Source organism: Glandiceps talaboti, chromosome 11 (assembly GCF_964340395.1).
Source record: "Glandiceps talaboti chromosome 11, keGlaTala1.1, whole genome shotgun sequence".
NCBI classification, from domain to species: domain Eukaryota; kingdom Metazoa; phylum Hemichordata; class Enteropneusta; family Spengelidae; genus Glandiceps; species Glandiceps talaboti.
In genome coordinates this window covers 14227362-14241258 of record NC_135559.1, presented here as the reverse complement: position 1 = coordinate 14241258, position 13897 = coordinate 14227362, and the positions used below count along the sequence as shown (strand labels likewise).

Sequence of the window (13897 nt, the reverse complement as noted above, 5' to 3'; positions counted from 1 at the left end):
CACATCAAAGGATACAAATAATTTCGTTATATATATAACTGAGCTTCATTGTAATTACAATTAATTCGTACTCCAGATTGGCTTAGAAATAATTCTCCTGCACGCGATAGGAATTTCCATGGTTCAGTGAATGAAGACAAAGGAAGGATTCATTTAATATGTACATGTGTATTCAAATTAAGCAATGAAAATGGAAATACGTGCATCCACGTTGTCATTTGGAATTCTGACAATGACCCGATGACCCTTTGTCGTAAAACATTCCACTACATATACAGTATTTCCTTCCCACAAGGTCTTTTAAAACTACTGGTAATCACGAATGCATGCATGTCTCTATTTACATATATTACAAAAACCATTTACATGAGGTAGATATACTTTCTTTTATTACGTTCTATCCATATTCGCTGTTTGCATTGATTATAGCTCCCCTCCCCCATCCCATAAAAGATCAGCATTTGTGCAAATAAGTGAGTGTATTTTTACGTCGTATACATATTTTAACTTTTAGTTTATAATGTGGTTATTTTTGTCTTTAATAGTATGGAAATATCCTTATATCATTTCGACATTTAAAAAAACAAACACGTCGAATCTTGTCTGGTAAATTCAGATGGTAATCAGATATTATATTTAAAAAAAAACATTATGGTGTAATTTGGGGGGTACTAAATACATTTGTTTGTAAGTAAAATGACAACGACAAGTTTCAGTTATAAAACTTCCTTTTGTACACAGAAGCACCTCTACCAAGCTTTGTTGAAAATAATTCAAAATTTCATCCGAATACTACTACGGAAACCAAGCTATCGGTATGCTAAGATTGACACAAACTGAAACTATTGCTGCAATATGTTGGTATAAACCAGCATATGACGTCATGTAATTACACTCACAGTAGGCTGGCATTTCTGATAACAAAGTTTCATTCCTCAAAAGTGGTTGCACATTCAATATCATTCAGTGTTTAATCTCCGTTGATTACAGATTGAATAGACCATTACAAAACTGTTTGGTTCCAGTTACCTGACCCTACCTAGTTTTTCACGCCAAACCTAAACTTTTTTTACGTACTTGAGAAAAAAAAGTAATAAAATCGCGAAAATTGTGAAGTCTCGCAAGAAATAGTGAGTGGATGCGGAAACTGACACGAAACTGTTCTTCCAACCTGTAATGGCTATACATCTGATGAGAAGAAACAAATAACATAGAGACCATATGGAAAACAACGGAAAACATAACTACCTGAAGGACACATTCACATATGAAAAAAATATTCTAAAATTGAGCGTAATCGGAACCACACAATTTTTGCTTGTTAGGCCACATTTATGTACAAATAACCAAGGTACTGCTGTCATACACCTGTGTAATATATTACTACATACAACAACAATTATCTATTTATTTAGTGTCTGTTTCAGTTTGCCGATGGCTTGATTCCAAAGTAATATATGTAACATTTAGAGTGTAAACTCAGCATAGCCGAAGTTGTCATTTCGTAGTGTCTCGGGAAGAAATAACAACTTGGTCATTCTCGCAAACCAGAGCTGTTATTTCTTCCGCGACACGGCTGTGGATTACGACGATGGGTTTGCGAGAATGCATGCTTTACCTAAATCTCTGACCTAAATTTTACCAGTCCTCGAACCACAAGTCTCATTCTTGGACCCTATATCAGACACAAATATTGATTCAAGTTTGTTTGTATTTTTCAGACATTACATTTCTGAAATGCTTCATTAAACCAAGTTGCCATGACGATGTCTGGTAAACAAATGTTATCTTGTTATCAAGATTTCCTGTACTTTGTAATAAAGAACAGATTGGAATGGCATTTATGGTGAGTTGAAATTTACTGGCATCCGAGTCAACTTACATATCAAATATTCATTTCCTGCTGATTACAAAGAAAAGTTAGGAGAGGAGCAAAAAAAATAACCGTGCAATTCTTATTTATGGCTGATCTTTAGTTTCAGCTGCAGACATTTTCCTGTGTTCAAATAGGTAAAAGTAATATTACGTAAACTATTGTTTATCACTGCGCAGGTGATCGAGAAATGGGCATGGACGTAGATTCATCGGGTGATCACGAAATGGGCGTGGACGTAGATTCATCGGGTGATCACCGGCGAAATGGGCGTGGATGGAGATTCGTATTCGCATATTTCAATATAATGTTGGCATTTAGCCTGGAATCCCGTCGCGTGTGGATTTTGATAGTTTTAACAACGCATGTCAATTTAGAAATATTGTATTTTTATATATATATATATAACAAACGAGGTTTATAAAGGGTTTAAATAGCAGCCAGAACTCCGCAGCCCGGGCTCCGCAGTCTTGTCCCGCTAGTTGCAGACGGTGCAAGCGTTTCGCTCAACACTGGCTGAAGCAAGGAAGGGACGACTTACTCCGTATGCAAGCAGGACTAGACTATCCGCAGGCTAGATACATGTAATGCAGTCCTTTTTTTTAGTAGACTCCAACTGAAGATCTTTCGCGATCATTGAAGTCCGGGATCACCTTGAAATCGAAAAGAAACGTTGTCATATTTTCACACGCCAACTTCCTCTGATGTTTATATAATTTTCTACTAAGTAATAATTGGTGTAGACCTTAGCTATTATCATACAGGTCTCTTTTTGTATTAAATTAATCACACATACAATGAGTCAATCAACCAACCTTTGTTTTCACTCCTCTCGCTAATTGGTTGCCCAATCATGCGAATGACAACAGTCGTCAACTCTTCAACTATCAACAACTCTCTGTTTGTCTCCCTCTACGACCAAAATAGTACAACAAACGGAGTACAAGACTTTCAACTTTTCATCCATTCTGCTGAAGCTACGAAATATGGTGTGTCTTGGACTGTGCTGTAAAAGGGGCTGTGGTTTACGACGATTGTTTTCATCACAGACAATAAAGACATTTCTCCCTTGTCTCTGTTTTTTATACATTCTTACTCTGTGCATAGACAGTGGAGGGGGAAACCACTGTCTATACTCCAAATAAAGTAAATACAGATTGACTGACTGTAGACAATTGATCGATTGAGTATATTCTTCCAAATTATATTCCCCAGTTTGGGATGTGATTATATAATTGACCGTAACAGTGCTACAACCAAAAGTGTATTGTTTATATTCAATTTTACATGTATATGTAATTAAACTCAACTTGAAGCTCGTCCGACTTTAATACGTTGTTTATTGACTAAAGTGCAACAAGCGAGATTGATAGAAGTACATAAATTATTGATTTTACAAATCGATTGCAGACACTACTTAATAGTTTTCAAGAGTATATAAATCACTGCCAACAAGCGATTGTACAGTACAATACTAGTATCAGATAGTGCAAGTAACATGACTAACTTTTTCTATGTGTTGTGTTCAGCGAGTACCACGAGTACATGCACACCTGTGTATGGAATCCGAATGTAGTCCGAGCAGTTACGATAGATTCAAAGATCTGTCGTTGTTGGTGTTCTCAGTCTTGTTACGTATCTAGCCAAAGACATGGTTTCTTCGTAGCTATAAACACTGTTTGATGAGTAATGGTAGGTGCCATAATTGTTTCAAAGCTGAAAATCAAAAACTAACGTTAACGTGACGACATTGTAGCTAAAGTAACGTGAGTGAACACTAGTACTGCAAACAATATTCCAGCCAAAAGCACTAGGTCCGAGAGAGAGAGAGAGAGAGAGAGAGAGAGAGAGAGAGAGAGAGAGAGAGAGAGAGAGAGAGAGAGAGAGAGAGTGTGTGTGTGTGTGTGTGTGTGTGCTGTGTACTATTTTGAATCGAAATGTTTTTATTTTCAATTATATATTCCATTGTAACATTTCCATGCCACTAAACACCAGAGGGCCAGTTGCATTAATTACAAACACTATGAGAGAGAGTATCGAAATAACTCCTTAGTCTAGTCAGCTTGGTCTACACCGGGGGTCTACAGTAAGGTGGTGGTCGTCCATGCTATAGATTTCAAATGTTGTGATTCTCACAAAGGGCTGTTCAGAATGGTACATTAAATTACAATTCCTATTAAGTATGTAAATTCAAGCATTTATTCTCTGAACTCTTCCTTTATCTATAACTTATATGACATATATGGCTAAAGAACTCTTGTATATCCATAAATGATTCAAATACAATTACTCGGGGAAAATGTGCTATCGGCAAACTAAGATAGACACAGACTCAATCTGATTAAAATCTGATGTATTGTACAATTTGTGATTTCTATTTGGCTGTTACGTTTACTGTCGCTTGTTCTTTTGTGAGCACTCGTTACATACATCTGGCACAACACCATAGGTGTTCCTGTACCAAATCTCGTACTAACAGGTAGCCAATCAGAATCCATCTTACAATACATACACTCAACGTTTGAAATTAAAAGAAAGAGAACAACCAAACAACAATGATAACATCGTTGTCTGCGAGCTGAAGAACTGTACCTGTATGTTTCAGCGCAGAATGCATTCTCATCCGTTGAGTGAATTCACTCGGTGCTTAGATTTGGTACAGGAATGCCTATGGTGTTGTGTCTGATGCAATGAGTGCTCACAAAAGAACAAATGACAGTAAATGTAACAGCCAAAAAGCGAAGTGTACACTACATCGGATTTTAATCAGATTGACACAGATTAAAACTTTTGTTGTTACATATGATAGATTTGCAGAAGTGGCTGAAATTATGCCCTGGTCCATCACCATGTAATGAAGATAGCGTAAATACTGAATGTGGTCTTACATGTGACACTTGTGTAAAACTTGGTATCATAAATGCTATCCTACTGCAAGTGTGATTACATCAATATCTATTGGTACTTTATGTCAACATGTCACAATAGTTTGTCTGTGTAAGCCTGACGATACTTAGTTTGCCATAGTTGTATTTAGAAATTTCTTCATTTTAGTGAATAACATGATTACATTTTATTGACACCACTATCATGTGATGTCAACTGATCATTTTATTTCATTTTCTTTTTCTTTTCATCACTTGTAATTGTCTTTCAGGTTTCGATTTAAATTTCACAAGCTGTCATCTTTGGTGTTCCCCTGATGGTGATTCTAAATATTCCTTTGTTTTTATTCATGTGGAAGACTGATTGATGCAGAGCAGGCATAGTAGCCATCAGATCCTGTAGAGTATCTTTGTGAAATGTGTATAGTGTCAACATGGTGAACACCAAATTTGAAGCCTTCGAACCTCTGCAAAAAAAAAACAGACAAAGATATCATGAGTGGTAGTAGTACAGACTGAAGACTTCTCAGTTCTTTAGACAAACTATAACTGTCAAAGCATGAGTTGATGTTAGAGGGGATGACATGCACTTGTATACAGTCAAGAGTTACACCAAGAGTGCAAAACAGTGGACTGACCCTGCAAGAGATACACATTTATACTCAAGCTAGGGAGTAATAAACGATTAGCTTCTCATGTACCTAATCTAATAAGAAAAGAGCTAAAATAAATTCATTGCTGAAATAAAGTATTAATAATAATCTTTATTTGTCCAAATAAATTCAGAGATTTGTTGAATGGGTCAATCAATCAATCAATCAATCAATCAATCAATCAATCAATCAATCAATCAATCAAGTCATTTATAAAGCGCTAGTATCCAATATTAAGTAAGTTCAATAAAAACGTTCCGAATAATTAGGATTTCCGAATTTGAAGATGGCAAAACTTGTATATTTTGAGCGTGGACACAGAATGATAAGAGATCACATATTGGTCTTCATTCATATCAACTTACCGATAAAATTTTCTTTGCATCAAACGATTCTCTTTCTTTCATTCCTTTCTGCTCTGGGCTGTTCTGACTACCACGCACACCCCCTGCAGCAGGATCTTTCCTGAATAAAGTGTTCATGATTGTACAATGGAGTTTAACTCTCTCGTAGTCTTTCTGCATCAGACCTGACGTGACAAACCTTGCTACGATTCCATCTGCTATGTCCTGTAGTCTGTATGTCAAAATACAAAAAAGTGAAACCGGAATAAACAACTTTACATGTATATTTGTTGGCTAAAGTAACTGTGGATTTAAAGGAGAGAAAGGTACGGCGGGTTTTATCTTTGCTGCATTTCTTTATGTATAAAGTAACCAATGTTAACAATCAGTGCATGACCTTTGCATACAGGACATTTAGTGACTTACTTATTAGATCCATCCTGTGGTCTGACCTTGGCATACAGGACATCAACTTCACCAGGGTCGTCGTTCATATATTCAATACCTTCTACATCTAATAGTAATGGATTGTCTTTGAGTAGTGGTCTGAAGTAAAACAAAGAATTGAAAAAGTTTTTGTTATGTTTTTATCACAAATTCAGTGGCTGAACTCTAGTTTTTCATTGAAAAATAAAAGGTGATGATAACACAAAAATCTTTCATGTTAGATTGAAGGAAAATTCTGGTCAAACTTATTTCTGCCTTTAATATTTGCATTGGTTACTGCTATCAATTTACATACAATTCTGATAAGCACCTTGGTAACTTGTTTAACTTTGAAATCTTGTAAAGAAGCCCTACTGCACTTGACATGTGTTCGGTCATTTTGGGGATTTCCCGCAAAGGTTTATGGGAAAACATCTCATGATATCCACCCTATTCTCTTTGTATTGACAAATACAGGCATGAGTATGATGTGTGATATAGGTATTTGCACTCATCATTGTCATTTTGTAAACTGCTAAAATAACACCACATGTATGCTAGTCTAGTTCCTGACAACCGTATTCTGATTTTACACTACGTTATCTTCACACATTACGTCTAGTCAATGTCGTTACTCAAGGGGTTAAATGTGGTTCAACCCCAAGCTGGGCGAAGCACAAATGGTGCATGTCAGTAGTAATCAATCACAAATTGGCAGGTTGTCCTTATGGCTCATTAATATTCATTGGTACAGCTGTTTCAGTTTTGACTATGATATGCAAATGTCCAACTAGGACTCCACCTCCAGTCTATTTAAACTAAAGTCACGTTGGGGGGGGGGGGGGTGATGTCATCATGTTTATATGAACACTGTAGGGGAAGCACAGAATACGCCGTATTCCGGTTATCGAAGAAGCCCCGAAAAGATAAAAGATATGATTGTTTGGCCACTAGGGGCGCTGTTTTAGAACCGGAAGTGAGGGCCAGAATTGTAGCGCATTGTTGCAAAGCATAGAGTCTATAGGCATCGTAACCACTGACTAAAGATTTTCTGTCATTCCCCGTAACTTTACGCTATAATATTGCATTATCGCCCATCAAATAACGAAATAGCAAATTAACCTCTTGTTCTCCTAATATTTCGCGTAAGTTTGGCTCTGCAATTCGATGGTGAGGAAAACCCAAAAGTAGCAACATTTTGAAACGGGTAGTACACTGACATCTCACTCACGTTTTCAGTGTGACCTCGTCCATTTGCGTTACCGTTGGAGAAATTGTAGCGATTGCTTCCAGTCAAACATCGGAACGGAAAAAGGTACAAAAACAGAGGAAAGAACCCTCAAAATCACAATATACGCTACAGTTATTGCAGCTTGTATAAAACCAATCTGATTAAAATCCGATGTAGATGTCGGCTAATCGTTCATTGCTATTTTACTTTCGTTATTGTGCCTGAATTGACCTTCGTGGCACATGTTTACGTTTTTGTCCTGATCGGTAGAGGAGGCGAGTATATCAATACAAATATGTTTATGCCAACTTATAACCAGTACATGAAATGTTTTTTTCCGGACAAAGTTTTATGATTTCACCCGTGGTGCTACACCACTGTTCTAATAAACAAGAAAGGCCTAAGTATGCGTCGACATCAATATAAACATGTGGCTTGGTAATTGTCGACCGAACTCTCAATATTGCAATGACTGTAGCTGGAAGCTGTTCAATCTGATTAAAACCCGATGTAGATGTCGGCTAATCGTTCATTGCTATTTTACCTTCGTTATTTTGCCTGATATTATTTTTCTTGGTACATGTTTACATTTTTTAGCCTGATCGTAGAGGAGGCGATCAGGCAAGCTAAAAAATGTAAACATGTACCAAGAAGGTCAATTCAGGCAAAATAACGAAGGTAAAATAGCAATGAACGATCAGCCAACATCTACATCGGATTTTAATCAGATTGGAAGCTGTTGTCAGATTTGTAATTTTCTAATCGTTCTTTTGTCAAGCAACAGACACCAGTAAGGTAAAGAAATATGTTTATCATGTCTACATCGGGTATATTTCGAAGGTCCTCCGTCCAACTTTCAATGTTTCCGCTGTCGATTAGTTCTATCTTTTGATGCTTGACATCCACTATTCGTCTCCTCTTCCGTTCTCTCAGAAAATTATCATTTTCTAGTGTTTCAAGACCAAGGTTGACAGCATTTCTGGCGATATCTAGTAGATTTAGAAGTAGTAATTTTCCACTCTTTTATGAATGCACGGAGTTCTTTTACGCCCATTTTGTTGACAGCTTCATACATCGCCATACTATTAGATGCCATGACGAAAATTCTGGCCCTCACTTTGTCAGATATGGTGCGCCCTCTCGCGATACTTTCCTGCGAAACAACCGGAAGTTCGATAACCGGAATACGCCGTATTCTGTGCGAGAGTAAACGACACTGACCAGATGTTGTGTATGAAGATAACGACATAATGAAGTGTAAAATTGGAATACAGTCGTCAGGAACTAGACTGCATGTACTCATGCTCATACCCTGGGTACTCCACATTGGCACTTAACCATCATGGGGTTCTGTTACAGTTACAGACTATTATAGAATGTACATGTATAAACATAACATACCTAATTAGGTCTTCTTTACACTCTACCAATATTGCACCAGCCTTCGCCTGGACAAAAAATTGAAGTGTTTAGTACCAGATATGTAGAGGAGATAAGATGTCTAACAAGCTTACTTTGGGGAAATAACTGAGAAGGAACTTTTTTGGATGATAAATCAATACTGTAGTGTTTTTGTTTAGAGTGATTACTCAGTAAAATGTATCAACATTCCCAAGTTAACAGGGCTCCCAAACAAATTTTGGTACAGTGTCTGTGAAACTACACCAGTTTTCCATAGTTTCTCTCTTTCTGTTACTGGCTTCACAAAAACACTGTATTTCAATTTCAATCTCATTGTGGTAGGTAAAAACTTAGACCCTGACAAAACCATACGTACCACTTCCTTTGGATTAAGTAACACCAATGTTCCAAAAGTTAAATGTAGCTTCACAGGGTTTTGGAAAATACTTTCTTCCACACCACGGTCCTAAAAGCAATTTAGAAATGAATATGTAATGAGAGCTACAATATACTACAAAAAAGACTTGATATTTGTAATCCAAAAATGTTATGCAAATTAGGCAATTGGTATTTGTAATGTATCAAACCTTATGCAAATCAGGTAATTGATATTTGTAATCTAACAAGTATTATGCAAATCAAGTAATTGATATTTGTTATCCAAAAAATGTTATATAAATCAGGTAATTGATATTTGTAATCCAAAAATGTTATGTAAATCAGGTAATTGATATTTGTGATCTATCAAACCTTATGCAAATCAGGTAATTGATATTTGTAATCCAAAAATATTATGCAAATCAGGTAATTGATATTTGTAATCTAAGAATTCTCGTGCAAATCAGGTAATTGTTATGAATATGTAATGAGAGCTACGATATACTACAAAACAGACTTGATATTTGTAATCCACAATGTTATGCAAATCAGGTAATTGATATTTGCAATCTAACAAGTATTATGCAAATCAAGTAATTGATATTTGTTATCCAAAAATGTTATGCAAATCAGGTAATTGATATTTGTAATCTAAGAATTCTCATGCAAATCAGGTAATTGTTATGAATATGTAATGAGACCTACGATATACTACAAAACAGACTTGATATTTGTAATCCAAAATGTTATGCAAATCAGGTAATTGATATTTGTAATCTATCAAACCTTATGCAAATCAGGTAATTGATATTTGTAATCCAAAATGTTATGCAAATCAGGTAATTGTTATTCATAATCTAGTAAGTCTTATGCAAATCAGGTAATTGTTATTCATAATCTAGCAAATCTTATGCAAATCAGGTAATTGGCAAGTCTAAGCTGCACTCAAATTCTACTTACCCCATGGCATTCTCGGAGTACATCCAGCTTAAAATCTTCAAATCCATTCGTTACATCTTTACTTGTGATAGGAATGGAGACAAAATGTGTGAATTGTTGTCTTTGTCTTGCAGAGTCGACTAGTACATCAATTCTTGTCATGGCTGACGTAATTCCCTTCTTATCATGCCCTGTGATCACTGTGAAAAAAACAACAACCATAGCATTTACTTTGGGGTTTATGGAGATAAGTCAGGTGATATACCCTGAAGGTGAACTTTGCACATAAGCTGCAAAAACTATGACTGAGCAGCATTGCAAACTTTTATGTCCATCTTAGTGGTCAAACTTTGGATGAACTTTCAAGTTGATAAGATATATTTAATAAGGACAATACAAACATATATTTCCCTCATGGTGGATGAACTTTGAACCTATACATGAGGGTTAATACAAACCTATATCCCCCTCATGGTGGATGAACTCTGAACCTACACATGAGGGGTAATACAAACCTATATCCTCTCAATCTATACACGAGGGGTAATACAAACCTATATCCCCTTCATGGTGGATGAACTATGAACCTATACCTGAGGGTTAATACAAACCTATATCCTCCTCATGGTGGATGAACTTTGAATCTATACACTTGAGGGGTAATACAAACCTATATATCCCTCTTTTTGGATGATTTTTGAACCTCTAACACTTGGGGTAATACAAGCCTATATCCAACTCGTTAAATGAGCTTTTTAACCTAGATATGAGGGGGAAATACTAACCTATATCTCCCTCGTGGCCCATCCTTGGTATATATATTTGTGTTCTTGTTTCTCTTTCAATTCTCTGCTTGGTTTGTCCTTTTTTTCCTATAATGAAACTAAAGAAGGCACTTGGCATCTCCACAGCTAGCTTGAATCCCTTATCAGTCTGTTCAATTGCTAACACATCACATGTTTCATCCATGTAAGTATCATCCTCAGGTACTACAAATAAATGGAAAGATTAGAGTCAGCAAACTAAGATAAGGTCTAAAAAAAATTGTGTGGTTCCAATTACGCTCCATTTAAGAATAGGTGGGGTAGGTAGATTTTTTTTTTCTCCATGTGTGAGCTAGTGTCTAGTTCAGGTAGTTATCTTTTCCATTGTTTTCCATATAATCTCTGTGTTATTGATTTCTTCCCATCAGATGTACAGTCACTACAAGTTGGGAGAACCGTTTTATATTGTCTTTTAAGTTGATGTCAGTTTCCACATCCACTATTTCTCATGAGACTTTGCAATTTTTGTGATTTCTAATTTTTTTTTTCTCAAAGGCATAAAAATAATTTAGGGTCGGCAGTGAAAAACTACATGAGGTCAGGTAGCTAGAACCAAACAATTTTTTTAGGCCTTAAAGTACACACCAATTTTCCTATTCTTGTTGTAAGTGATATATTTCACAGGTGGATTGTAGCACTGACGTGATGTGCATTGGTTTGTGGATATAATCACCCTGTAATCAAGAAAGTTTAAACAGTGAATGAGGTTCAATGTGCTATCATTTGAAAAAAACTCTTTCAGAGATGCCAGCCTACTGTGAGTGTAGTTACATCAATGTCCATTTATAGCTGATACTGACATGTATCAATAACAGTTCTAGTTTGTGTTTGTGTTATCTAGCGTTTAGTTGATTTGTTGTCATCATGACGTCAATATTCATTCAGTCATTTTTATTTCAAATTTTATACAACCTGTAACACCAAAGTAATGTGTTTTCTGTATGTACCACAATTGTTTATTAGCTAATTGAACACATTAGAAATGCCAAATACTGCTGGGCTTGTGAACAAACCAATTGAAACTGTATACTTTTACACTTGGTATGAATGCTATAAACAAATGTAGCACATAGAGAATATGTTTTACTTCAGTGTTACTACTTGTAATATGAATGCTATAAACAAGTGTAGCACATAGAGAAAGTGCTTTACTTCAGTGTTACTAGTTGTACTATGAATGCTATAAATGAGTAGAGAAAGTGCTTTACTTCAGTGTTACTAGTTGTAATATGAATGCTATAAACAAGTGTAGGAAATAGTGTTTTACTTCAGTGTTACTAGTTGTAACATGAATGTTATAAACAAATGTAGCACATAGAGAAAGTGCTTTACTTAAGTGTTACAAGTTGTAACATGAATGCTATAAACGACTGTAGCAGAGAAAATATTTTACTTCAGTGTTACTAGTTGTAATATGAATGCTATAAATGAGTGTAGCACAATAGAGAAAGTGCTTTAATTCAGTGCTACTAGTTGTAATATGAATGCTATAAATGAGTGTAGCACATAGAGAAAGTGCTTTAATTCAGTGCTACTAGTTGTAATAACCAATGTCTCAAGAAACCCCAAACTTTTCTATATCTTGCATATCACAAAGAGGGTAACCAACTCAACATAGGGCTAACTGTGTCCCAGTATGCTGAGCTCTGTCTGTACATAATAATATAATAATAGTGAATACAAAAATAGTCTTCCTCCTAGTAAGTTATATTCTTTCCAATATTTTGGAAGACTGAGGTAAATTCATTAACTTTTTGAAGCAATCGGATGATATTGCCAGTTACATTTGCGAGTTGTGAGGTATCGTGGCAAGGTATACCCAACTACAACTGCATTTTAGTTGGTTGGTTTTATACACCTTCTGCTCTTCCATGATCATAGTTTTGTACTAACATTTTGATTTTTGTTACATTGTATGAAAATAAAATTCCAACATCACTAGATCTGTCTACTTCGTTAGGGTTTAATACTTGAAGTTACTGTCAGGGTGGTCTTGTTTTATGATCTTGTTGATTTACTGAAATAAACCATAGATCTTGGAACTACTAGTAATCTAATTTTAATAAATAAATAAATAAACAAACAAACCAACCAACCAACCAACCAACCAACCAACCAACAAACAAACAAACAAGCAAGCAATCAAGCAAACGAACGAACAAACAAACAAACAAACAAACAAACAAAATAAATGAGTGAGTGAGTAAGTGAGCGAGAGGATTGAACATTGAAAAAAGAAAACCTACTATAGAAATCTTCGTCTTCTTCTGGTCGATGGGTTGACATCTCTACTTGATTCTTCCTATAAATCCGTCCATTGACGGTGATCAGCGTTGGCCTAAGAACATCCATTATTGAGTGAAGTGAGATTATGCAACCGCACGCATCTATCAAAATATTTCCGACGTCTGGGGAAACAATATTGTATTGCAATGCACGGAAACAGAGTGTTTCGACACATATATACTATGTCTGGACGTGGGGCACCACTATCTTTGAAAACGACTTCTCCACCAAACGTTTCGGGAGTAACGGTTGTCAGAATATTTTGTTGGACATATCGGAGAAACCACAACATTACCTCTACATGGGCGCAGCCATCTTGGATTCATGTCTTGGATGAGGGCGCCCTCATACATGTCATACTCATAGGCCATTTGACAAACCTTTGCAGGCACAAATCCCACTGCATTGTGTCTCTGATGGAATTCAGTATCATAAACTTCAGAACACTGACCCATTTCACAAAATTTACTATGGAGTGAGTGTTACCCAGTAGTTATGTGAATAGAACACAAAGTGTACCATGATATTTAGCCTAAAAACCTCTACCTCTACTGATAAATTTGTATTCAAGGAGTTGTGTAGCGTGAGGTGCAGGAACACCTGGTTATCCCTATCATCTCCCATGTTATATGTGTTAGAATCTTTTGCGCCTCTAGA

General features: G+C 36.0%; 1 protein-coding gene across 1 annotated transcript; it reads right to left on the bottom strand.

Moving 5' to 3' along the window:
- Window positions 1-4330: 4330 nt before the first annotated feature.
- Window positions 4331-13546, bottom strand: LOC144442316 (activating signal cointegrator 1 complex subunit 1-like). Its single transcript, XM_078131630.1, has 8 exons — window positions 13201-13546; window positions 10916-11119; window positions 10152-10330; window positions 9190-9279; window positions 8814-8860; window positions 6182-6301; window positions 5777-5987; window positions 4331-5225 (listed from the first exon to the last, which is right to left on the bottom strand). The coding sequence occupies exons 1-8, from the start codon at window positions 13304-13306 to the stop codon at window positions 5103-5105; spliced, it is 1080 nt and encodes a 359-aa protein (XP_077987756.1). The 5' UTR covers window positions 13307-13546; the 3' UTR covers window positions 4331-5102.
- Between the last annotated feature and the right edge of the window lie 351 nt (window positions 13547-13897).